Source organism: Bos mutus, chromosome 16 (assembly GCF_027580195.1).
Source record: "Bos mutus isolate GX-2022 chromosome 16, NWIPB_WYAK_1.1, whole genome shotgun sequence".
Lineage (NCBI taxonomy): Eukaryota > Metazoa > Chordata > Mammalia > Artiodactyla > Bovidae > Bos > Bos mutus.
This window is the reverse complement of record NC_091632.1, coordinates 15,305,964-15,331,462: the sequence shown is the minus strand read 5'-3', so window position 1 is coordinate 15,331,462 and position 25,499 is coordinate 15,305,964. Positions and strand designations below refer to the sequence as shown.

General features: G+C 39.1%; 2 protein-coding genes and 1 non-coding gene across 12 annotated transcripts in view; 1 reads left to right on the top strand and 2 right to left on the bottom strand.

The window, feature by feature from the left end:
* Positions 1 to 609: 609 nt before the first annotated feature.
* Positions 610 to 16,107, bottom strand: TATDN3 (TatD DNase domain containing 3). Of its 9 annotated transcripts, XM_070384758.1 has the most exons (11): positions 15,958 to 16,107; positions 14,333 to 14,365; positions 13,056 to 13,129; positions 12,768 to 12,852; positions 10,472 to 10,534; positions 9,437 to 9,546; positions 9,210 to 9,265; positions 7,847 to 7,959; positions 7,385 to 7,387; positions 5,255 to 5,353; positions 610 to 2,302 (listed from the first exon to the last, which is right to left on the bottom strand). In XM_070384758.1, the coding sequence occupies exons 1-11, from the start codon at positions 16,021 to 16,023 to the stop codon at positions 2,159 to 2,161; spliced, it is 846 nt and encodes a 281-aa protein (XP_070240859.1). In that variant the 5' UTR covers positions 16,024 to 16,107; the 3' UTR covers positions 610 to 2,158. The 9 variants fall into 9 exon arrangements, with proteins under 9 accessions (XP_070240859.1, XP_070240851.1, XP_070240855.1 ...); XM_070384750.1 differs by lacking the exon at positions 7,385 to 7,387 and having other exon boundaries at positions 5,255 to 5,335; positions 15,958 to 16,105; XM_070384754.1 differs by lacking the exon at positions 7,385 to 7,387 and having other exon boundaries at positions 5,255 to 5,335; positions 15,739 to 16,097.
* Positions 4,492 to 4,563, bottom strand: TRNAE-UUC (transfer RNA glutamic acid (anticodon UUC)). The gene has a single exon. It is a non-coding gene; the product is annotated as a tRNA-Glu (tRNA).
* A 31-nt stretch (positions 16,108 to 16,138) lies between the features above and the next one.
* The window catches only part of NSL1 (NSL1 component of MIS12 kinetochore complex), a 34,331-nt gene continuing 24,970 nt past the window's right edge, over positions 16,139 to 25,499 (top strand). Inside the window, exons 1-2 of one of the 2 annotated variants that reach the window (XM_070384749.1) lie at positions 16,139 to 16,414; positions 22,570 to 22,648. In XM_070384749.1, coding sequence (XP_070240850.1) covers positions 16,181 to 16,414; positions 22,570 to 22,648 — 313 coding nt within the window. In that variant the 5' untranslated portion in view covers positions 16,139 to 16,180. The remainder of the gene's footprint in view (positions 16,415 to 22,569; positions 22,649 to 25,499) is intronic. The other variant, XM_005888551.2, reaches the window with a different exon arrangement.

Genomic DNA, 25,499 nt, shown 5'->3' with positions numbered 1-25,499 from the left:
TCTCATGGTTGGTAAGATGGTTTGCTGATGGACAGGGCTGGGCTTCAGCCCAGGTGATCATGAGGCTGGTGCTTGTCCACCGGTGGATGAGGCTGGTGTTGGTGTCCTGGTGGGCAGGGCTGGGTCCCAGGGTAACTGTGGGTTCCAGGGGTCTTAAGACAGCAGGCCTTCTGGTGGGTGGGGCTCTGTCTCCCCCCAGCTGGTTCTCAGAGCTGAGGTGTCCTGGTACTGGGGCTGACAGGCTGGTAGGCAGGACCAGGTCCTGGTGCTAATAAACTTGAAGGAGGATTCCAAACTGGCACTTGCCAGTACCAGTGACCACCAGGTAGAAGCAGCTCTCTAAAATCTGCTGCTGCAGTTCCTGTGTCCCCAAAATGAGCTCCAGTTGCCTCCTGCCTCTCTGGGAGGCTCTCCAAGGTCAGCAGAGAGGTCTGACCCAGGCTCCCTTCTAATTACTACTTCAGGACACGTAGAAGATGCAAAACCAAAAAAAGTAGTTTGCCGTCAAAAGGTTTACAATCTCTGGAGGTGAAAAACATAAAGTAACCCTAGGAAAAAGGAGTCACGTGTTAAATGTCATCAGGCTGGTTTTCATAGCATTTCATTTTTCTTTTATTATAGTACTATTCACATTGCTTTGCAATTTGTCCACTTGTTGATCTTCTTTATTAAACTGAGAGCTGAAGGCAAGAACTGTACCGTCTTTGTCTCCAGCCTACAGACCTAAGACTAGTGGGCAACCTGTAGGAAGAGCTCAGTTAACTATTTGAACAACAAAAGAAAGAAACTGATGAATAAATGAAGAAAATGGCTACACAGTTTAGAGGGCAAAGATCATGTCTGGCTGGGGTGGCTGTGTAGGCTAAAGTCCTGTAAGTTGGATCTTAGAGGATTTAAAGGTGAGAAGACGTCTGATAAAGGGATTGTGAGCAGATGGCGGTAGGAAACGGGCGAAAGAGATAGAGTTAAAAGAGAACTCAGACATCTAGTTTTAATACAACCTCCCACTAAATGTGGGAATTTCATCTGTCATCATGATGATAAGTGGCTGAATATCTCATAAGAGGTCCTGTTCTGCTTCTTAGATGGTCTAACTTGATTGGGGACCCTCTACCCCCACTCCTCCATAAATGAATTCATTTCAAAATATTGAAGATTATGTAAAAATCACTTCGATTTTTAGGAAGTTGTTTCTCTGGCAGGTACTTTTTCCTGCTTATAAAATTTCCTGCTTATAAAATTTAACAAAATTAAATACTCAGGTTTTGGTATTAATCACAATACCTTGTAAACTACATTTAAGATTTTTTTTAAAAAAATTGTAGTAAAGTACACGTAACAAAATTTACCATCTTAATAATGTTTACCAGTACAATTTATTGGCATTAAGTGCATTCATATTGTTGTGCTACCATCACCACTAGGTACAAGACTCTCTTCTCTCCTGAGATTTTCAAAACTTAAGAATGTAAAATATTACTGTATGCAAAAATGTCGGATACATTTTTAATGAAGCTATTTACATTTTAAACCTGTGACAAAATTCAGACTGGAACTTAAAATCAATTATTAACTAAACTTTGGGGCTTGGTGTTTAATGATGATTGTACAAACCACTGGCTTCCCAAGTCAGAATCTAAGATCAACATAAAAACCATGATCATTTTTCTCTTAAAGAGAGAGAGAATTCAAAATGCAAAGTTCAGTTTTACAAACCCAGAGAAGATAGGACTTTTGACAGGATAAGAAACTAGATACTCTTCTGTCACTGGATAAATCCTGTAAGAAGTCAAAGAGGTGGTAAAGAATCCAACTGTGGCCTGTCCCATGCCATCACAGTAGCACGTATTTCTTATCTGTGGGAGCCACCCTCGCCAGAAGAAACGGTTTCAGTTCATTTGGTGGCTGCTCTTAACGGGCAAAGTAAGAGGCAGCAGTGTTCCCAATCTCCTGCTATGAGTTCATTAACTGAAAAGCAGTGCAAGGTAGAATTTGAACCCAGGGTTTCAGGATCTAAGCACAGTTTTACTTCTGAGAGAAACTTGTCTCTAATTATAATCTCTATCTTGATACTTCTCCAGTGGCTTCTGCAGTTGAGACTTGTCAGGACACTTATTTTTCTCAAACACTGCCCTCTGCAGGTGGTTTTGTTCAGAGGCTATTTGGGGAGCAGCCGCTGAAGCTTGGGAAACAGTTTCAACGCGTTCTGTGTTGTCACTTCTATAACTTCTTCCACTGAGACCCCTTTCACCTGGGCAATATATTCTGCTGAAATGGAAATGTTCCGGGGCTCGTTCCGTACCTGAAACAGAAAAAAGAGACACGGAATCAAACGTGACACTTGACAGAAGCAATCCTTGGAGACTGTGGATAAAAGAGATGAAAATGAGTAGGCTAAAACAACTGATGGGTTCTTTCCTTTTTTTTTTTAAAGGGGGTGGGGAGAAGGCCCTGAACTTCAGCCTGAAAGCTAAGGCTACAACACTGATGGAGTCTATGCTGCTCTTGAAACACAGGGCTCACAAAACCCTAGGGCAGGGAATTAACAACTGAGGTCCCAGAACCTAGCTCATGAAGCAGTCTGCATAGTGGATACTTGGTGACCTGACCGACGCACTAACTGCCCCTTGGTCTGCTCCTCAAGCAAGTGCTTGTAAAGACTGGGCTCTGCTGCGTGGCCACTACACCCCACAGGCTGCAGTGCAGTTTGATTCAAGTAATGCCATCGTGTGTCTGAAGACGAAATAGGTTATGCACCCATATTTTACTGATTCTAAGACGCATTTCTCCCCTATCTTAACGTCTCTGAAACTGATAAATATTTTACTGACATTCAATGGCATGTGAAAGTATAATTGGTAGTGTTTTTTTCCTTAAGGGTCACAAAATAGTGGTACATCTTCAGTCATTTAGATATGATGAAATATATTACTGTTGTTATTATTTACTCAGGATGATAATGTTCAGAGGAATACGACAACTGTTAAGAGCAAAAAAAATAACCTTGAGAATGTAGGCTACTAAGAAAACAATGAAAAATGTGCACCCAGATTTAGGTTCAGGGACATTCGTTATACTGTTAACAACATGGTTTGAACTGTGTGGGTCCACTTATACACAGATTTTTTTCAGTAAAAATTACAGTACCGCACAATCCAAACTTGGGTTGAATCTGTGAATGCAGAACCATGTGAATGAGGGCTGGATCCAGGGATGTAAAACTGAAGACACGGAGGGCAGATAGATGCGGACTTTCCATGGTGTGGCGCAGGGGTGGAGAAGGTGTCAGTACCCCTAACCACTTCGCTATTCAAGAGTTAACTGTACCATGTTGGAAACAAACAACCTACATGGCAATATCCGGTTAAATATACTCATGCGCTACAATTTATACAGTTATTAACCAGGATGAGGAAAAGTGTTTATTTACTGACGAACACATATGTTCACCACATAAAAGCAAGTCATGAGATGATGTGTTAAGGTTAATTCTGTTTTTATGAAAAACATATTATGTGTACATATATGAATATAAAAAAGTGTGGAAGGACATAAGAACCTGCATTTATTTAGTGCTTATCGTAGGCAAGGTTTTGTTCTAAGTTTTTCATGGAATTTCTCATTTAATCCTCAAAATAACTCTAGGAGATAGGTGGTATTATTATTACCATCCTTTTTTACAGATAAGAAGGGATCCTAAACAGCTAGTAAACAGCCCAACTGAGGTTTCAACCTGAGCAATCTGACATCAGAGTATATACTTATAACCAGTATACTATAGTGGTAACCTTTCAGTGGTAGATGGTTCTATTTTCTTATTATTTTCTGTGTTTTCTATTTGTCTAAGATAAACACATTTTACTCAACAAAAAACATATTCCCTTTTAAAATTCATTTATTCAATAAATATTTTTGAGTACCTACTGTGTGCGTGGTATTATGCCAAAAACACAATTTTGATCAAATCATCAAAATACAAATATGAAACTGAATTACAATAGCATTTGAAACTCATTTTTAGGGTAAAAAAGTTAGGTCCTTTTCTCCTATTTCGACTAGTCAGGAAGGCAGTTTTGTACTATTTTATTTTACACTCAAACAAAAAATATCTGCAGTTACGATCCTGTTTTCTCATTCCTTTTCTGTATTTTTATAAGAGCTGATTTATAAAATTATGTAACTAATTGGACATTATTTAGCAATAATCATAATGTAATCACAAATAATCATAGTTTGTTACCAATTTCATCACTACTGTTTCCAAACTCCTGACTCTCAAGCGCCAATCCTCTGAACCTGGGAGGCATGGAGACAGCTCTGATGGGCAGTCAGGGGCACTCAGGAAGTTATTTAGTGCTAAGTGACTGCAACAGGCACTGTATAAGCAAATAAAGCAGATACTGTGTCTTCCCCTCAGGTAAATATAACTTATAATGGTAGCAATATTTATTTATTTATTTAGGCTGTGCTGCGAGGCTTGCGGGATCTTAGTTCCTAGATCAGGAATTGAACCTGGGCCTTGGCAGTGAAAGCACCAAGTCCTAACCACTGGACCACCAGGGAATTCTTAGCAATATTTATGGCCTATAATAACAAAATGTACAGCAGAAATTTCATAAATATATCTATGACTATATCAATACATACATGTACTGCAAGACATTGAGGCTAATTTCAGCATGCTAATTCAAAACAGAAAAATGAACATTTATTGAGCATCTACTATATATCAGACACACAAAGCACTTTCATATACATTACTTCATTTAATCCCCACTGTAATACTTCAAAGTATTTTACTATTATTTTACCCACATTTTACAAATGAGAAATAGTTTCAGAGAGATTAAGAAACTTGACCAAAGTCACACAGCTAGTGGGTACCATCACACACCAGATCTGAATCCAGGTCTTTCTGACTCTAGACACTGGGTTTTTTTTTTTTTTTTAATTGGAGTACAGTTGATTAACAATGTTGTGGTAGTTTCAGGTGTAGACACTAAGCTTTTCTACTATACTGGTCTGGATTTCAATATCACATAAACTAGGTTGTGACCCATAGCAAATCATATTCTTTGGGGCACTACAGCCATATTTGGAAAAGACCTGATGAAATTTAAGTCAATATAATCTTTCAACCTAGCACTAAAGTAAGATTCCATTGTATTTACACTGTAAGGAGAAACACAGCTAAATTGAAAATATTTCAAATGAAAGATACACTAAATAATGTAGAAATAGGAAAATCGTTTACCTGTTTTTCTGGTCCCAGTGCAGGGGAATCCGTTTCTAAACAAATTGAAGTTAAAGGCAACTGTTTCACAAGTTTCTGCTTCTTAGAGAAAAGAGAAAGCTAGTAAGTTTAAAACACGAGAAGTAAAGATTAAATAAGGAGCATTAAACCTACCTGCATTCTACTCGGCAGGAATTTAAAATTCATACCTGAATATTCAACTTATAAATGTCCACTATGTTCTCATCATTCTACACTAACAGATTTAAAAAGAAACATTTTTGGGAATTCTCTGGTCCAGTTAGAACTCTGTGCTTCCACTGCAGGGGGCCCAGGTTTGATCCCCGGATGGAGAACTAAGATCTCACAAGCACTGCAGTGTGGCCAGAAAAAAAAAAACGTTCTTTGCCAAAAATTATCTGAAGCCTCTAGGAACTCAAAAGAGCAGCAACCAAGAGCGAAAAATGAGGTACATCCAGCAAGAAACCAAACATCTGATACCACATGCTCACTGAAAGATCCACAGAGAGATTTCTATCGTTTTCTATTGTTTCTCCACCACTACCATACTCTGGGTTTCTTCCTTGCTCTTCACTTTGAGTCAGTCAAGGTTTTATGTTTATAAATTTAAGTTCATGTGCATATTTTGAATTTTATATTAGGAAACAGATGGTTTTATATTCTGTTTATGATTTTGCCTGGATTATAAAGACTTCAATTAACTCAGTGAGTTTTACACCAAGAGCAATTCTCTTGTTGCCACTGTACTTTTTAAGATAAAAAATGGAAAGGAGATAGATGATGCAGAGTAGAACAATGATAAAATAAATTATTTTAAGAGTAAAATTTCAGGGCTTCCTTGGTGGCTCAGTGGTAAAGAACCACCTGCCAACGCAGAAGACATGGTTCGATCCCTGGTCCGGTAGGATCCCACATGCTGAGGAGCAACTCAGCCCGAGCACTGCAGCTAGGAGCCTGCGCTCCAGGGCCTGGGAACTGCAACCGTTGAGCCTGCACACCCTAAAGCCTGTGCTCCCCAACAAGACAAGCCACCGCGAGGGGAAGCCCACACACTGTAGCAAAGAGAAGTCCCCCGCTCACAACGAGAAAAAAGCCAGCACAGCAACGAGGACCCAGCACAGCCAAAAAAGAAAGAGTAAAATTTCAAAAGCACAGGAATATGTATGCTCATGCACTGCTGGCAGACAAAAATTAAACTGGTATAAACTTCCTCAAAGGAAATGTGATGATTTAACCACATATTTAAAAATACATACCCTTTTTCTTAATGGTTCCATTTATACACAGTAACTGCAAGAGTTATGTGAACAACTGTGATGCACAACGCTATTCACTGAAGTGTTGTTTGTTAACAGTGAAAACTAGACACAACATAACCTTAACTAGATTACGGTGCATCCATATTGTGAAATAGTACGTAATTATTTTAAAGAAGAAATAGGTCTATGTTTATAGATACAAAAAATATCCATGAAACTAACTCAAAACAAAAAGAATATGATATCTTCATATTTTATATGAATCAGATGTTAACAATGATTGTCTCAGTGGTAGGATGGGTTGGGTTGACCGGAAATTTGTCTTTTTCTGAAGTGTCTCAATTTTCTATAATGCACAAATATTATCTTTAAACTTAGAAAGAATAATAGCATTTTAGTTTTGAAAAGGAAATGATACCACTGCTAAAAAGTACTACTAAGAAATTTCTCCATGAATGATAAAAGTAGGAAAAATAAAAATAATCTTGGATCAACTTCAATAAAAATTAAAAAACAAAACTAAAATGCTAAATTGGTAAATAAAATAATAATTTTGGACTACTGCCTCCCCTGAGTCTTAAAAGGCTGGTTTAAGAGTTAAGGAAACGTGAAGATATAGAAGTAATGAACAGCTGTTGGGTTGGAAAACTGGTACAAATCAGTCATATAGGAGACTCACCAAATTTCCAGTTCCCTGAAAGATACATGCAGAGGTCTGACACACATTCCTAAGTTGTTTTTACAGGAAGCAGACCGTCACCAGATGAAAACTGCTGACCTCAAGCATGTAGATCTCAGACCATTTGAAATCAGATTGACTGATGATGCTTAAAACTGTATCCTGATGTCAACCAATTCGAGCACTGAGTACAAGCTGATCACACGCCCTGCAGCCTCCTCCCTCATACAGCCTTTAAAAATGCTTTTCTGAAAGCTATCGGGGAGTTCAGATCTTTTGAGCATGAGCTGCCCAGTTTTTTTGTGTGTGGATCCAATTTATCTATTTTTTTTCTTTGGCTGTTAGTGCTTTTGGTGTCATGGCAAAGAAAACCACTACCTAATCTATGGTCATCAAGATTTGGATCTGTTTTCTTCTAAAAGTTTTGTAATCTCAGCTCTTACATTTAGGTCTCTGATCCATTTATGAGTTACTCTTGATGTAAGTATGAGGTAGGGACCTAAGATTAATTTTTGTAATGAAACCAGAACAGTACACAACAGTACAGTAACGTAAAAAGTACTGAACAGGAAAAGTTCACGAGAGTGAAGTGCAAGTTCATATTTTAAAGTGTTAGGTCACAAAGCATAGAGGAAGTTTAATGAAAGATTTTACCTGCCCGCTTCTTATGATAGAAGGAGGAATTGAGAAGAAGTACCCAGCTTTTACCCCTTCCATGGCTACAGATGGCCGACCATCAAATGCATGCAGCAACACTTTGTCAGCACCTCTCAAAAAGTAAATCAGAGTTCATTTTATTTCCTTAATGAAAGGTTTTCCCACTAATCAAATTGAACAACACAGATTGTAAGTAAATGTTGGTCACTAGAAGGTTCTGAGGTTTCTAAAGGGTAGATAAACGCAGTGTTCAACCAGTAGAATAAAAATAAATTCTTAATCTGCAGAATAAATTATATACAATTGAAACAAATTTTAAACAATTATTTAAACTTCCCATTCCAAACCTTCTTGAAATTTGTGCAGTGTCAAATTATTGTTCCTAACAGGTTTTTAAATGGTCAAACTGTCCTTGAGAAGGATGCTAGTGGAAATGAGGAATTGAATAGTTCACAAATTCAACAGTCAGAGCAGGTTTCCCAAAAACTACTTCCAGTTCTCAAAGCAAGGCTACTCAGCCTCCATAAAAATCATGCTCTCAGTGATCCCAAGGGATTCAGTACTCACCACTGAGAACCACAACGCTTTCAAGTTGTAGGCAATTATGTTTACCTCACTATTTAATATTGTTTTTTCAAATGGCAGGTGTGACATTTAGTGGGTTACAACTGTGAGTTACAGAAACAACTTAGTGGGTCATGACTGGCCAGGGTGTGCCAGTCAATATAATCACACACACGCACACACACAGATGTACTGCTTCTTAAACTTCTGTCAGTTTCTACATGAGTATATACCGAGTTTCAAAATAAATTGCATTTCTTACTGTGGATGGCAACTAAAAAATTTGAAAAATAATCCTATGAGAAGTATTTTTCCTTTAGGAACAACTGGTGAAGATGACAGGGCATTTTATGTATGATGGCCACCATCTGAATAATACCATTTTCTGAAGCAGCAGCTATAAAACAGGCAAAAGAGTAAGCCAATGTGATCACCCTTCTCTGCTTTGTGTTTTCCTCTTTCTCATTAATCAGCTGGTTAAGCTGATGAAAAAATTTGAGCTGCTAATTTTTAAATGAAGGCACTAAAGACTACTTGATCCAATTTAAAAAAAAAACTTATTTATTTTACTTGATCTAATTTTTCATTCGCTTTATCCTGGTCTGATGGACATTACAATCACACTGAAAACCTTATAATTAGTAGGCTCACTTGCAAAACCATCTTAATTGATTTCCATCACTACGCTTGACCCCTTCCCTTCCCTTTAAGAAAACAAATAAGATGTCTTTTTCTATGAGAACATGGACTAGAATTGTCAAAACATTAGGCACATTTTTCTCAGGAACCTACATACCTTGCTCATTTAAGAGGCTGATGGTAGGTCTTCCAGCTGAGCGTGAGTGAACATTTCTGTTTAACAACAAAAAAACCTTCTTTTAAGTATTTACTACGAACATATTATTTTTGATCTATTAAAGTAGTTAAGAGAAAAAGAAAAGTAGAGCTCCATTTCAGGAGAATCATTATTTATCAATAATGTGCTTTAAAACTATTAATATAGAAAGATGATAATTAACCTACAAAGGCAAATTTAGTCTTTTGGCTAATTGGACCTGTCTGATTAGGACTTGTCTTTGCTCTTCCTTCTGTTCATCAGTGCCAGCAAATCTGGGGGAGAAATCCAGTCCAACCTATAACAGAAAAATAAAACAGAATCACGTTTATGGTTTAATGAATCCCAAAAGGCAGATGTTCATCATCTTTGGATGATGATCTTGGACAGCAGTACTGTCCAAGAGAAATATAATGCGAGTCATACACACAAGTCACATACACAACTTTATAGTTTCCAGTAGCCACATTAAAAACACTAACAAGAAACAAGTGAAATTAACTTTAATAATATACTTTAAGTCACTATTCCTAAATCATTATCAATATTATTACAGTCATTCACATTATTATCTTAACACATAATCAATGTAAAATTACTGAGTTATTTTACATTCTTTCTTTGAGGTACTGAGACTTTGAAATCCTCTGTGCATTTTATCCTGATAGCACACATCAGTTTGGGCCAGTCACAGTTCAGTGCTCAACAGCTGCATGTGGTCCCCACGCTGGACAGTAATGATTATAAACGACTGCTTCCCTTGATACTATTTTGGCATGCACTGCTATATGCTATATTCTGAATGTGTTATTCCTATCTTTTATCTTTACAAGTGGAATTACCAAGTGATAAAATGCTTCACAACTTTAAATTATTAAGTTTTTTATTATAAACTAACCTATTAATATTTAAAGTATGCTTGTACATACTATTTCAACTAATCAGAGAGATGGCCTTATTTAAGCAAAAGGAAAAAAATCAAAGTATATTGAAATGTTAATAAAGCAGTCTTCTTCCATTAGCAAGCCCATGGGGAGGCGTTCTATTGTTTTATCCCTAAGTGCTTTTGCTTACTGAGGAAGTACTGATGAGTTATTCAGTTGAGCAGGGTGAACATAATTATCTGCGTTTGTTATAATCACCAACACTGAATTAAGGACTGCTTTCATATATCACATGGAGGTCTGGATTAGAAATCACTCGATCAGCTAGTGGATATTTACCTCTCCAATTGCCAATAACTGATCCTTATAATTCTCGATAATGGGCAAAGCTACATCCAAATCCTGGGATGAAAAAAAAGAGTAAATTCATTCAAACAGAAGGAGAGAGGAATTTCATAGCTTTTGTATCAACACCTATTATATGCCAGGCACTATGCTATGCTGGGTCCTTTACATACAAATCCTTTACCCAGTTGAGGAACTAGGAATGGTAATCCTTCTATAATGGTGAGTAATTCTAGCTGGAAATTTGAGCAGAAATGTCCTATACCCAGTTAGTTATAAGAACATTACTTCTTACGAAGATTCCCACTTCAACACTTCCTTCTGTTTAGGAGGCATTTGGATTTCCTCGAATAGCTGAGCAAGAAAGAACAAAGCCACTCACCTTGGGGAGTCTGGGAGCGCATTATTATATTCTCCTCTTAGGGTACAAACGAATGACTTGTGAATTTTAATAGTGATAATCCCAAACATCTTTTGCACTATTTTCACTGATTTCATCTTTATAGTTCTGCGTACCCTATTTTTGTCCTAAAGTTTCAACAATATAAATACTAAATTTCACGCATATGGCTGTTTGTCAACTACTGAAGTAACTGTGTACTGCTAGTTTCCATATCACTGTTTCCACTGAAAGAGAATTTCCCCTGCAAGGGTTTCCTTGTAAGGTAAGAGAAAAACAAATATATGGAAAACTTGCTTCTACGTATTTTAAATTACTTTGAGGATTTCGGAGTATGTAAATTCAAAGTACTTCTAGTGAGAATAATCAGAAAAAGGAGAATTAAGAAAAGGGAGGTAAAAACGGATGGTCGAGGAACAGGAGAAGATGTTATAATTACGCCTGAAGAGAGAGAAAAGAAGATGGGGGAGGATAAATCCAGGCCTTATAATTCCAGTAGACTCAATGAAGAAGAATTAACATTGTCAAGAGGAGCTAAGAGTACATAACCCTAGTTACCAGAGAAGGTGTCTGACAATAGCTGAGTAGGTCAGTGTCAGGAAAGGATCTTCTGAATCAAATGTTCTAATCTGTGTCTCTGGGACCTCAAAGGACTGCAGAAGTTGGAGAGATTACCCAGCAAACGTAGCACACTTAGAAAACCTTAAGACAAAGAAATTACACATTTGGATGAAGACCAGATATAGGGAAAAAATCTTTCTGGGTATATGTATTATCTATAAAAACAAGGAAAACAAACTTACAATGAGATTATTTCAATTCCCTGTGAAATAATTTGGAAGTTTCTGGCAAGTCAAGGATAGTAAATTGTTAATAGAAATACTACTTCATATCACTAATGTGTATAAATATATGTGGTCTTTATCATTTTAATAGATGTAAAAATACTTCAAAGGACATTCATAGGTCTATTTCTGACTTTAGCTCTATTCCTACTTCCTCCATAAGGTCTTAAGTTCCTTAAGAGCTAGTGGTTCTATTGTGGGGTTTTAAATATTCTATACCTTTATACTCTATGACTGGGAATACTGCAAATAATTATGCACCATTTACAAACGAGGAAACTGAGACCTGGCAAAGTTAAGTGCCATAGATCGCAGAAGGCAGCAGGCCAAGTCTCTCTGACTTCAAAGCTCATGATGTTTCCACTATGCTGTTCAAAAATGAGGTAGAGAGAAGGAAAGGAAGGGCAAAGGGGAGGGAGGAGAGATTTATTCTGACTGATTTAAAATAATTAGAATTTTTTTTAATTAAAGAAAATATTTAGTCTTTAGAACCTTTAGAACAGGGGTCAGGCTTGTAACAGAAATGACTGAAGTGGGTTAAGTAGGGACAGGAGCCAATGTATGGCTCAATGGGTAAAGAATCTGCCCAAAATGCAGGAGATGCAGAAGATGCGGGTCCAATCCCTGGGTGGGGAAGATCCCCTGGAGGAAGGTATGGTAACTCACTCCAGGATTCTTGCTTGGAGAATCCCATGGACAGAGGAGCCTGGTGCGCTATAGTCCATAAGGTCACAAGTAGCTGAACACAATTGAAATGACTTAGCACTCATGCACATATACCTTATAACCCACATTTTCTATAAAATTATATTTAACCTTGTAGCATCATATTTAACACTGTATAAGTTAACTATTTATTTTTGAACTGCTAGGCTGTTCCCTCTTTTTCTCTATTACAAATAATGCTGTAATAAACCTCTTTGTGAAAGAAGATAGAATTTTTTTCTTTTGGATTATTGCTTTAGAATAAAAATCAGAAAGAGGAAGATTACTGAGTCAAAGGGTAATACCATTTTTTATGGCTCCTGTTTTATAAGACTATTACCTTTAATGTGACACTTCTTTGGTCTTCTGGTGAAACTCCTTGAACTGGATGAACACCCAAGCATGGCAGGACAAACCCATTATACCTAAAAATGTAGAATGAATTAAGAAAGCAGGATTATTACACTAGGAGACAATGTTACTCTGAAGAACAAGTAGGAAATAATTTTTTTAAGGCTGTTAATGTAATTTTTTTCCTACTCATTCTCTTTAAAAATGGATGATCTTTGATATTATAAACATGACACCATAAATGCATCCTTTTCTATTTCTTTATGAGAAGTAGCACCTTTGTGAAAGCTGCATAATCTTTTCAAATTCTCCTGAATGTTCAGCAACCACCACAAGAGCCATGACATTGGCCTGAAACAAAAATGAATAGAATTTAGTTATAGCCTCAATATACATCCAATACAACTAAATAAAAATTTAAAGTTTTCTGTGCTTTTAGTTAGCCTTGCTCACTCACACTCCATCAATATAATGGCTATCACTAATTAGCTACTACGTTTTGGACATATATTCAGTGAGTATAAATATTACCCCATTTAATCTGCACACCCTTTTGACATAGGCATTGCTGTAATCCATGGTATGGATCAAGAGACATTTGGATGGAGTCATATAACCTGTCCAAGATCATTAGGCCTGTGTTACTCCAAATACCACACTCCTAATTAAACTGCAATAGTGAAAGATGGCTATATATAAAAATGGCAACCATTTCTATAAGTTTCAAGGAAGACCACAAAATGCTAGTTGTAATGAATTTCATAAATGCTTCCCCAAATTAACAATTTTCCTCCAAACAAACCAAAATGTTTCAGAAAACTTTTATAATTTTCCCAAGATCTTCAGAATAATGCTAATTTAAGAACTAACAGCGGAGAATGCAATGGCACCCCACTCCAGTACTCTTGCCTGGAAAATCCCATGGGCAGAGGAGTCTGGTAGGCTGCGGTCCATGGGTTGTTAAGAGTCGGACACGGCTGAGCAACTTTACTTTCACTTTTCACTTTCATGCATTGGAGAAGGAAATGGCAACCTACTCCAGTACTTTTGCCTGGAGAATCCCAGGGATGGGGGAGCCTGGTTGGCTTCCATCTATGGGATGGCACAGAGTCAGACACGACTGAAACGACTTAGCAGCAGCAGCAGCAGCAAGAACTGACAGACGGACCAACCTGTTCTATACAGCTGGCATGCCTGGTGTCTGTGGGCATGTGTTCTGGATTCAGACTATCTTGTCTGTATCACTTTACTAGTGACACATCTTTGGACAAGTCAATCTAGGCCTTAGCCTCCTCATCTATAAAACAGGTAACGGCTGCCTATAAAATAGTAGCTTCCTTAGAAGGTTGTTGAGAAACATTAAATGAGATAATGTACAGAACGGGTTTAAGTTCATTGTCTGGCACATAGCAAACAATAGATGCTGCTTATTGTTAATGTATGTTTTACTGAAGCAACATCAACATATTATACCAAAATTTCAAACTATCTTAGATAAAAATTAGCAGGAAAATAAAAACAACCAAAAAAGAGCAAATATAGCTATTGGCTTACTTCCTTGGCTTTCTTCAGCACATCATCCAGATCCTAAAATAAACATAAGTAATCATGATCATTTTAGATGGATAAGTAACTATCCTTTGCTTGTGTATACCAATGCAGTTGAGGCACATTAAGACTGACAATGATGGCCAGGAACAGGGTGGTGAGAAGAGCCTAGCTGACGCACCTTCCATTTACTCTCTCAGTAAATTCTGGCTTATGTTCCCACTCTACTGGAACAGAAACTGTTATTGTCAAATATAAAAGACACTTCTCTTTCCCACTCTACCCTTCAGCAGCATTAGAAACTCCTCACTTTTCTACTCTTTCCTTCCCCAAATATTTTCTACTCTTGGCTTCTGCAAATATTTCTCTCTAGCTGTCGGCTACTTATCAAGTCTCCTCGACTGGCTCTTTCTCCTCTGATTTCAGGACCATAGGCTTCTCTTTGTGTACTTCCCGTTAAGTGATCTCATTACTATACTCATTATGCTAGTGAGTCCCCAGTTTTTATCTCCAGCCTGTAATTCTCTTCTGAACCCAAGATTCAAATTTTTAAATGACCATATGACATTTTCACTTGGATGGACATCAGGTTTCAACATGTGCCAAGCATAACTATTTTCTCCCCAACAAATCTGTTCCTTCTGCCTGCCTTCTCCAATGTTTTCCCTCATCTCAGTAAACAGCACCACCATCTCTCTCCAGCATCCTCAAGTTCTTCCTCTCCCTCTCTCTGCACATCCAGTTCCTCTCAGTATGTACTTAAGAATCGATCTCCAAAATATAACTTGAATCCATCTGCTTCTCTCGCTTACAACTCCCCTGCAACCTGGATCATCTTCAGTCTCAATACTGCAAAAGCCTCCAAACCGGTTTTCTAACTTCTAACCCTTGTTCTTCTCTATCCATTTACCACACATCGGCAGAAAGGTTTTTAAATGGATTATCAGATCATGTCTCTCTCCTTCAACCACCCACCCACCCACCCAACCAACAGTTTTACAGGATCCCCATTGTGATTCTGATGGCTCAGACGGTAAAGCGTCTGCCTACAATGTGGGAGACCCGGCTTCAATCCCTGGGTCGGGAATATCTCCTGGAGAAGGAAATGGCAACCCATTCCAGTATTCTTGCCTGGAAAATTCCATGGACAGAGAAGCCTGGTAGGCTACAGTCCATGGGGTCGCAAAGAGTCGGACGCAACTGAGCGACTTCACTTTCACTTGTCACTTTCATTGTGATTCTAATGAAATGTGAATTCGTGCCTCACCTATCCTATGCAAACTTCTTGAGTCCGATTTTATGCTTCTCTTTTTAGCTCATTGGACGCCACCCAGGCTTTAGATATCTTGGCCAAATATTGTCCTGTCGAGGGGCCTGCAACCCGCCTGCTTTCCTCACCACCATGCACCCACCGCTTTGTCCTTCTTCCGCAACTTAAGCGTCACCTCTTGAGAGGTTTACCCCCAAAACAGAACCGCCTCTTCTTTCTCTAATACGAGCCTCTGGTTTCCAATGTAGCAGGTAAAACACGTTGACATTACGCGTGGAACTTCGCCCCAAGGGAGGATAACTCGAAGGGTAAAGGACGGGGCCCGCCCCGCTCGCACGGGCCCGACCTCGCCCTCACGTACGTGGTCAAAGTCCGGGGCGGAGAGATGGCAGTGACAGTCCACCAGCCCTACGCCCACCGCCCCCATCACAGCAGCCACCGAAACCCCTGGACTCGCCGGCGGAGCCACAGCCGGAACGCTAGTGCCGCGGTGGGCTCAGTTTCCGGCCGGACGTGTGCTCCTTCCTCCCGGGAAACCCGCCCTTCCGCCCTCAGAATTCCCGCCCAGAGTTCAAGTTGGAAGTATGGAGCGGGCCCTCAGGTCGGTGGCTCGCTCCCCTTCGGGGGACGTGGGGAGAGTGGCCGGGACAGAAGACAGGGCCTCGGTCCCTGCCACCTACCGAAAAGACTTCCGTGTGCGCTGCACCTCGAAGCGGGCCGTGACGGAAATGCTAGAACTGTGCAGCAGCTTCGTGCAAAAGCTCGGGGACGCGCTGCCTGAGGAGATTCGGGAGCCCGCGCTGCGAGATGCGCAGTGGGTACGGGCCCAGTAGCCATCTCTTGTCTTTTCACCCGCTTTCTCCACACCCCGGTCTTAGTGGGCAGGAGGAGCCCACGGCCGGTTTTGGCAGAGTTTAACGGTGCCCGGGAACGCGAGGGAACGAGATAGATGCTGGAGGCAGCTGGGTGTTGTTAGTTAGGCCAGTGCTGTCCGACCGAAAAATTCAAGGCGAGCCATGTATGTCACTTGAAATTAAAAGGAAGAAAATAGGTGAAATTAATGATATTTATTTAACCGTGTCCAAGATACCATTTTAACTTGTAATAATTAAAAAAAAAAGGAACAGCTAGTTTACATTCTTTGGTTCATACCAAGCTTTTCACATCTGTCTTAAACCTGATGTCCTTTTCCACTAGCTACATTTTAAGGCTTCAACAGCCACAAAGTAGCTAGATTGTCCCCTGTTGGACGGCGTAGACAGAGACTCAGAAAGGAGAATCCGGGAAGTCAGTCACCAGGCTAGCTTTTGGTCTTTTTGCTTGTTCTTAGAATATCTTGTAAAGAGAGCGAAAACATTTTCTCTACGAGTCTAAAGTAGGTAAGGAAGCTTCCCATTATAAACTTCACTAAGATCACACCCACCCTTATAATCAGTTTCCCCTTCCTTTCTCAAGTATTTTGCAAAGCTCTGTAGAAGATGAGTTGTTTTTTTTTGGGGGGGGGTGGCGTGGGGGAAGACACAAATTGAGGGATTTGTGCCAGTCTGAAGAAAGCACACAACCTATTTATATACAGGGGAAAATGTCAAAATGTTTGTAATGCAGTACAGTTTTACTGACCACAATGCAAACGAAATAAAGTTAAGTGGATGAAGAATGTTGGAACACTCCCTGGGTTGTGATTCTCTGTTCCAGTATTATATACACTGACTTTTATATCATTCCCCCCTTGCTAGCAAGGGAAGGATAGAGACATACCTGAGGACGTTTTTAGTAGTAGTTTCACAGGAGAAGACTTGTTTCTTGTGTAATGATCTTAGCATTTACCCCTTTCCAGGAAGTGCTAAGGTACTTAGAACATTAGTTCTCCTTACAGGAAAAGAGGAACTTGCTTAACCGATTATACTTTATTAATGGATGAGAAAGTAAATTAGAAGATAAAAGATGTGAAGACTTAAACTACCAAGGGAATTCACTTGTGTTTTAATTAAGAAAACAGATAAAAGGTGGAGGCTTCAGGAATGTTGACATCTCTATCTAAAACTGCATAATATAGTAACATTTTTTGTGATAGTTTTTTAAAAATTTATTTTATTGAAGTGTAGTTGATTTACAATGTTGTGTTAATTTCTACTGTATAACAAAATGATTCAGTTATACATATGTATACTTTCTTTTCCATTATGGTTTATCACAGAATATTGAATGTAGTTCTCTGTGATGTACATCAGGACTTTGTTGTTCATCCATTTTACACGTAAAAGTTTGCATCTGCTAATCTTAAACTTCTAATCCATCCTTCTCCCACCCACCTCCTGCTTTGTACACACAAGTCTCTTCTCTATGTCTGTGACTTTGTTTCATAGACACGTTCTTCTGTGTCATATTTTAGATTCTGCATATAAATGATATCATATATCTTTGTCTGTCGGACTTTCTTCACTTTAATGTGATAATCTCCAAGTCCATCCATGTGTGGCAAATGGCTTTATTCCATCTTTTTTGCGGTTGAGGAGTATTCCATTGTGTATGTGCCGCGTCTTTATGCTTCATCTGTCGATGGACATTTAGGTTGTTTCCATGTCTTGGCTATTGTAAATAGTGCTGCAGTGAACACTGGGATGCGCATCTTTTTTTTTTTTTCAGTTATTTATTTTTGTATTTGGCTGGATCTTCGTCGCTGCGCGAGGACTTTCTCTACTTGCGGCTAGTGGGGGCTGCTCTTTAGTTGCTATGCTCGGAGCTCTCTTTGTGGTGACTTCCCTTGCTGTGGAGCACTGGCTCTAGGGCATGCGGGCTCCAGTAGTTGTGGTATGTGGGCTCAGTAGTCGAAGTTCCTCGATTTGAGAGCCTAAGCTCAGTAGCTGTGGTGCATGGACTTAGTTGTAGTTGCCTCATGGCATGTGGGATCTTCCCAGACCAGGGATTGAAGTCATGTCCCTTTGCATGGTGGGCAGATTTTTAACCACTGGACCACCAGGGAAGTCCTGCATATCTTCTCAAATTTTATTTAGTACTTTTCTCCAGATAGATATGCCCAGGAGTAGGATGCAGATCATATGGCAACTCTTAATTTTTTGAGGAAATTCCATACTGTTTGCCATAGTGCGTGTATCAGTTTACATTCCCACCAATCATGAAAGAGGGTAGCATTTATAATCTGTAGACTTTTTATTTAAGGCTTTCAAAAATTAATTAGTTAATTTTGGCTGCACTGAGTCTTCATTGCTGTGCTCAGGCTTTCTAGAGGCAGGCGGGTTTCTTGTGGCAGTGGCTTCTCTTGTTGCAGAACACAGACTCGAGGTACACCGGCTTAGTCACCCCACAGCATGTGGAATCTTCCCAGACCAGGAATCAAATCTGTGTCCCCTGAATTGGCAGGCGGATTCTTATCCACTGGACCACTAGGAAAGTCCTGTGTATTTTTTTCTTTTAATATTTTAATTTATTTATAATGGGTGTGGGTAGTGGGCTGGGGACAGAGATTGAAAATAACAATCCAAAAACAACAGAGATAGAGGGTGTGGACAGCGTATTCATTTCCTATTGTTGATGTAACAAGTTACCACACTGAGTGGCTTACAGTGATGCAAAGGTATTATCTGACAGTTGTGGAGGGCAGAAGTCCTGAAGTTGGTGCTGGCAGGGCTGCAGTTCTTCTGGCGGCTCTGGGGTGTATCCCTGCCCTTGCCTTTCCCAGCTCCTGGAGGCTGCACTCATGGCTCCTTCCTTCATCTTCAGAGCTCTGACTTCTGCTCACACATCCCTTCCCTCTGATTTTGACACTCCTGCCCTTTTTTTTTTTTTTTGGTATGGACCCTTGTGATTACATTGGGCCCACCTGAATAATCAAGCACACTCTTCACATCTCATGATCCTTTATTTATCACAACCAGCAAAATCCCCCCTTTTTTCTGTATGAGATGACATATTCACAGGTCCTGGGGACTAGAATGCAGACATCTCTGGGGGCCATTATTCAGCTACCACAATTTTTTTTTTAATTGGAGGATAATTGCCTAACAATGTGGTGTTGGTTTTTGCTGTACAACAACGTGAATCAGCCATAAGTATACATATAGCCCCTCCCTCTCGAATCTCTCTCCCACCCCTCTACCCCACCATACCACACCCCTGCCTTCCCACCCCTCTCGGAAGTCACAGAGCACCAGGCTGAACTCTGTGGGTTATATAGCAGCTTCCAGGGCATGTGAGATCTTCCCAGACTGGGGATTGAACCCACGTTCCCTGCACTGGCCAGGTCGATTCTAAGCCAGCCATCTGCTGTACATGTGGGAGGGTGTGTGTGTCAGTGCTGCTCTCTCAGTTCATCCCACCCTCTCCTTCCCTTGCTGTGTCCACATGTCCATTCTCTACGTGTGTCTCCATTCCTGCCCTGCAGATAGATTCATCAGCACCATTTTTCTAGATTCCATACGAACGTGAAGTCGCTCAGTCATGTCCGACTCTTTGCGACCCCATGGAGTGTAGCCTACCAGGCTCCTCCCTCCATGGGATTCTCCAGGCAAGAGTACTGGAGTGGGTTGCCATTTCCTTCTCCAGGGGATCTTCTGGACCCAGGGATCGAACCCCAGTCTCCCGCATTCCAGGCAGAGTCTTTAACCTCTGAGCCACCAGGGAACGTTCCATATATATGTATTAATATATGATATTTATTTTTCATTTCTGACTCACTTCACTTGTATAACAGGCGCTAGGTTCATCCACCTCAGTTCAGTTGACTCAAATTTGTTTGGTTTTATGGCTGAGTAATATTCCATCGTATATACGTACTGTAACTTCTTTATCCTTTCGTCTGTTGATGGACGCCTAGGTTGTTTCCATGTCCTGTCTATTGTAAATAGTGCTGCAGTGAATACTGAGGTACAAATTATGGTTTACTCAGAGCATGTGCCCAGTCGTGGGGTTGCTGGGTCATACGGTAGTTTTATTCCTAGTTTTTTAAGGAGCCTCCGTATTGTTCTCCACAGTGTCTATATTGCATTCCCACCAACAGTGTAGTACATTCTCTGCAGAATTTATTGTTTTGTAGATTTCTTAATGATGGCCATTCTGACTGGTGTGCGGTGATACCTCACTTTAGTTTTGATTTGCATTTCTCTAATACTTAATAAAGTAACATTTAAAAAAATGGATACAACTGTACAATGAATATTAAAAAGACAATTTGGATAATTCTTGAATACAACTGGATAGAGTAAGGATTTTACTTTATAAAAATCTTTAAAGTATAGAATACATACTCTAACTCATAATTATCAGTCATCATTTGATTTAAGCTTATTTTTTCCTTTCTTAAAAATTTATTTTTAAATTGAAGGATAATTTTAAGCTTATTTTTAATTATATAAAATGTATTCTCTTTATGAAAAATAGCATAAAGCAAAAATCTTTGAATTCCTCTCCACTATCCTTCTTCCTTCTTGGAAATAACTTACTATTTTGGAGGATATAATCCTTCTCTTTTTTGGCTTTAAAGCTATCTCTCTGTTTTAAAAAGTGTTCCTTTTTTTTTTTTTAATACTAATAGTGTCATGCTGATGAATTGTTAACATCCTGCTTTTTGTTTAAAAAACCGAATATGTCTTTATTATTTGTTAATGTTATATAGAGATGTACTTCATTCTTTTAGTATTGTATGATATGGGTATATTGTATATTTAGCCATTCTCCTAATTTTGAATTTAGATATTTTTCCCTCAATATTTCATAATTTCAAACAGAACTGAAATAAGCATGTTCAGTTTATCTTCTTTATGTTTTTGTGAGAATGGTCCTTTAGGTTATATTGATAGACGTGAAATTGTTGGGCTATAAGGAATGTGTGTTTAAAATTTGGATGATACCATCAAATTTCTTTAGTTTTTTACTTTTTAATGTATTACGAACATTTTTAAAGTTACAAAAAATAGCCTAGCACAGTGAACATCCATATGTCCATCACCAAATTTAGCAGTTATCAAAAATATGTTATACTTCTTATTTTAAAGCAAATTGCATCTCTCATGTCATTTTATCATTACATACTTCAAAGTATATCTCAAAAAAAAAAAAAGAGTCCTAGGACTTTCCTGGTGGTTGGTCCAGTGGTTAAGACTCTGCCTTGCAGTGCAAGGGATGTGGGTTCAACCCCCAGTGCGGGAAGAACTCACATGCTGTAGAGTAACTAAGCCCAAGCACTGAAACACTGATCCCAAGTGCCACAACTAGAGAGTGTGTGTAAATCCATTTACTGTAGTGAAAGATCCCCAGTGATGCAATGAAAATCCCGTGTGCTGCAACTAAGACCCAACGCAGTCCCCCCTTCCCCCAAAATACAGTCCGTTGTAAAGTAGAAATTAATTTCACTTTGTTTTAAGCCTGTGTATTTTCCCACTTGTTAACACTGACCCTCATTCAGCAGCAAATGTATTACTTATACCTTGAGATTCATTTGAGCCCAATTTGTTAGCTTGTTTTCCTTTCATTTACTTCCCTGGTGGCTCAGATGGTAAAGCATCTGTCTACAATGCGGGAGACCCGAGTTCGATCCCTGGGTTGGGAAGATCCCCTGGCGAAGGAAGTGGCAATCCACTCCAGTACTACTGCCTGGAAAATCCCATGGACAGAGTAGCCTGGTAGGCTACAGTCCATGGGGTCACAAAGAGTTGGACACGACTGAGCGACTTCACTTTCACTTTCCTTTCATTTAGTAAGTAAATTCTTTTTGTTTGCACCAATATTGTAAAACTTTTCATCACATTTTCTCATTCTCTTAATGGCTGTTGGAACTAAAATGTAGGTAGAATAAGTGATTCAAATGGAATCTCACTTTATTGAAAAGCATAAGCATACTAGTAATCTAGTCGTCTACTTTTTTTATATTCTCTATCACAAATCTGAATTGTCCAAATGTTTGAATTCAGTATTTAAAGTTATTTTCAGTGACTTGATTTTTGTGACTTTATTGCAGACTTTCGAATCGGCTGTGCAAGAGAATGTCAGCATTAATGGGCAAGCATGGCAGGAAGCTTCAGACGATTGCTTTATGGGTATGTGACTTCACTTTGTCCCTCTGTCATTCATTTCTGAGTTATTTTTGTAGCCATTCCATTTTATTTCCTGCCATGTCACATGGAAGATTCCTTCTAGGATCTTAGTTCCCCAACCAGGGATCAAGCCCATGCCCCCTGTAGTGGAAGCTTGAAGTCCTAACCATTGGACTACCAGGGAATTCCTACCTGTTTTCAATGTCACCTCTTTACTGGCAGAGTTCCTTTACTGGAAGAAAAGAGAAAATTAATCTAGAATACTATTAAGGTCATACACTGAGGCAAAAAACATAGTGGTTACCATGATCCTTTATATATGCTATCTGGCATTCCCACAAGACTTTCATCTGATCAGTCTTCAAAAGTACCCTTGTCAGTAGCTTATTGGAAAATACAATACCAGAGAACTATCGTGAGATGAAGAAGCAGGCCCAGAGAATTAAGCATATTCCTATGCTTAATACTTTATAAATCAAATTATATTTTTATAATTGATCCTTTGAGTAGATAGTGAAATACTCTTAGAAATGTGAAGTTAGACTGTGTAAGTACCATATAAAGAATGAGTTTAATATTTGCAGAAACCTCCTTAAAAAGACAGAATATTTTGCTGGTCCAGGCAGACTAGATTGCACCCTACCTAATAAAGGTGACATATTTAAAGAAATTCAAGTTTTAATAGAAAATGGTCAGTGTAGGAAGGAAAAAAATGTAGTAGAAAAAGAATGATCAGCGTGGGAAGAGAGACTGAATTCTCCAGCAATGTCCAGGAAAAGGGCTGTCCTGACAGGAGGACTGTCAGGCGACCTTATTGGTTGCCACAGTGATAGTGCAGCGATCTGACCAGTGTAGACTGATGTCTCTGCTAGCTGTTAAGATTAACCACTTAAACCTTTGAGCTTATTCCAAGCCCTGTCAAGTAATTCTCTATGGCTATATTTTTCTTCTCAGCATTAAGATAATTCTTTGCTCAGAAGACTTTACTCTCTACTCCTTGGCATCATTATAATTACCTCTTCAAAGACACCCAGAGTTCACTTTGTGGTTTACATGTTAAAATGGAAAAAACAACATCAGATTTTTCAACTGTTATCAGAGTGATTGCCAATTAGTGGGGAAAGGCAGCATATCAGAATCACCTAGGAGTATTTTCAAACTAGACAGCCTTTACTGGGTGTTTATGTGACTGTTGTTCTGTGAAGTCAGTTTGGAACTGCTATGTTGTTCGGTCCAGACTGCCTTTAGTGTATGATTCATCAGTTTATAGATCAACATGGGTATTTTCTGACAGGTTGACAGCATGAGTGGATGGCTGAAACCTGGATGTTCTCTGTCCCTTTCCCCCCCTTATAACTCTGAGGGGAAATAGTTGAGAATACTGCAGTTTTACCTTCTTTCATGGGCACTTAATAAATGTCAGACACCATACCAAGTTCCAGGAAATAAATGAAAAGATATGACTCTTAGCATTTAGGAACTCATCATTAAAGGAAGGAAATAGACAAAAACGCATTACTCCTCAGAAAGTGGGAGAAGACATAACAGAGTAGGTTGCTATTAAATGCATTTAATAAATAAAAGTATAGACAGAAAGGAGGTTGGAAGGACGTTTGAAGCAAAGAAAAAAGCATGTCCAAGGCACAAAGTGAAAGTCGCTCAATCATGCCCAACTCTTTGCCACCCCATGGACTATACAGTCCTTGGAATTCTCCAGGCCAGAATACTGGAGTGGGTAGCCTGTCCCTTCTCCAGCGGATCTTCCCAACTCAGGAATCAAACTGGGGTCTCCTGCACTGCAGGTGGAGTCTGCATTGCAGCTGAGCTATCAGGGAAGCCCTAAAGGCACAAAGGAGTGATATGTTTGGAAAATGTCAGAAGTGAATTGAGATAGATGAGGCCAAGTTGGGACCAAATCCCATAAAGCCCAGTAGAGTATGCTGAGGAATATGTACTTTATCCTGTAGATCAGGGGTCCCCAACCTCTGATGATCTGAGGTGGAACTGATGTAATAATAATGTAAGTAAAGTGCACAGTATATGTAATGCCCCTAAACCACCTCCCCATAGTCCCCTCTTACCTTAAGGGGATGTATCCAGATTGTCCAGTTGATGCCTAAAATCTCAGATAGTACCAAACCCTGTGTATACTATTTAAAAAAAAATTGTATTGAAGTATGGTTTACAATGTTGCTCTTCTTCTGTACAGCAAAGTGACTCAATAATATACATGTATTATATTCTTTTCCATTATAGTTTGTCACAGAATATTGAGTACAGTTCCCAGTGCTAGTAGGCCTTTGTTGTTTATCCATCCTATATATAATTATGATAAAGTTTAGTTTAGAAATTAAGCTTAATGAGATTAACAACAATAACTAATAATAAAATAGAACGATTATAATAATATTCTGTAATGAAAGTTATGTGAATGTGGTCTCTTTCCCTCACTCTCAGAATATCTTACTGTATAAATTTAATGCCTTTTCTGTCTGAACTAAAGACTTACCATGCACTGTGGCTGTAACCTTTGCAGTTTGAGGAATGACAACAAAGCTAACACAAATTTCTTTTTTCTTCTTCACAATTTCATGGATAGAAGATTTATTCTTATCGTAGATCTTAGCAATCTCAGCCTACAATATTTTTCCTTATTAAGTTGCAGACTTCTGCCTTTTCACTTAATGGAAGCACCTTACAGCTTCTCTTTGCTGTATTTTATTTTTTTAAAAATTCATTTATCGTTTTTGGCTGTGTTGGGTCTCTGATGCTCCACGGGTTTTTCTCTGTTAATGGATGTGGCGAGCAGGGGCTGCTCTCTAGTTGTGGTGTGTGGGCTTCTCCTTGAGGTGGC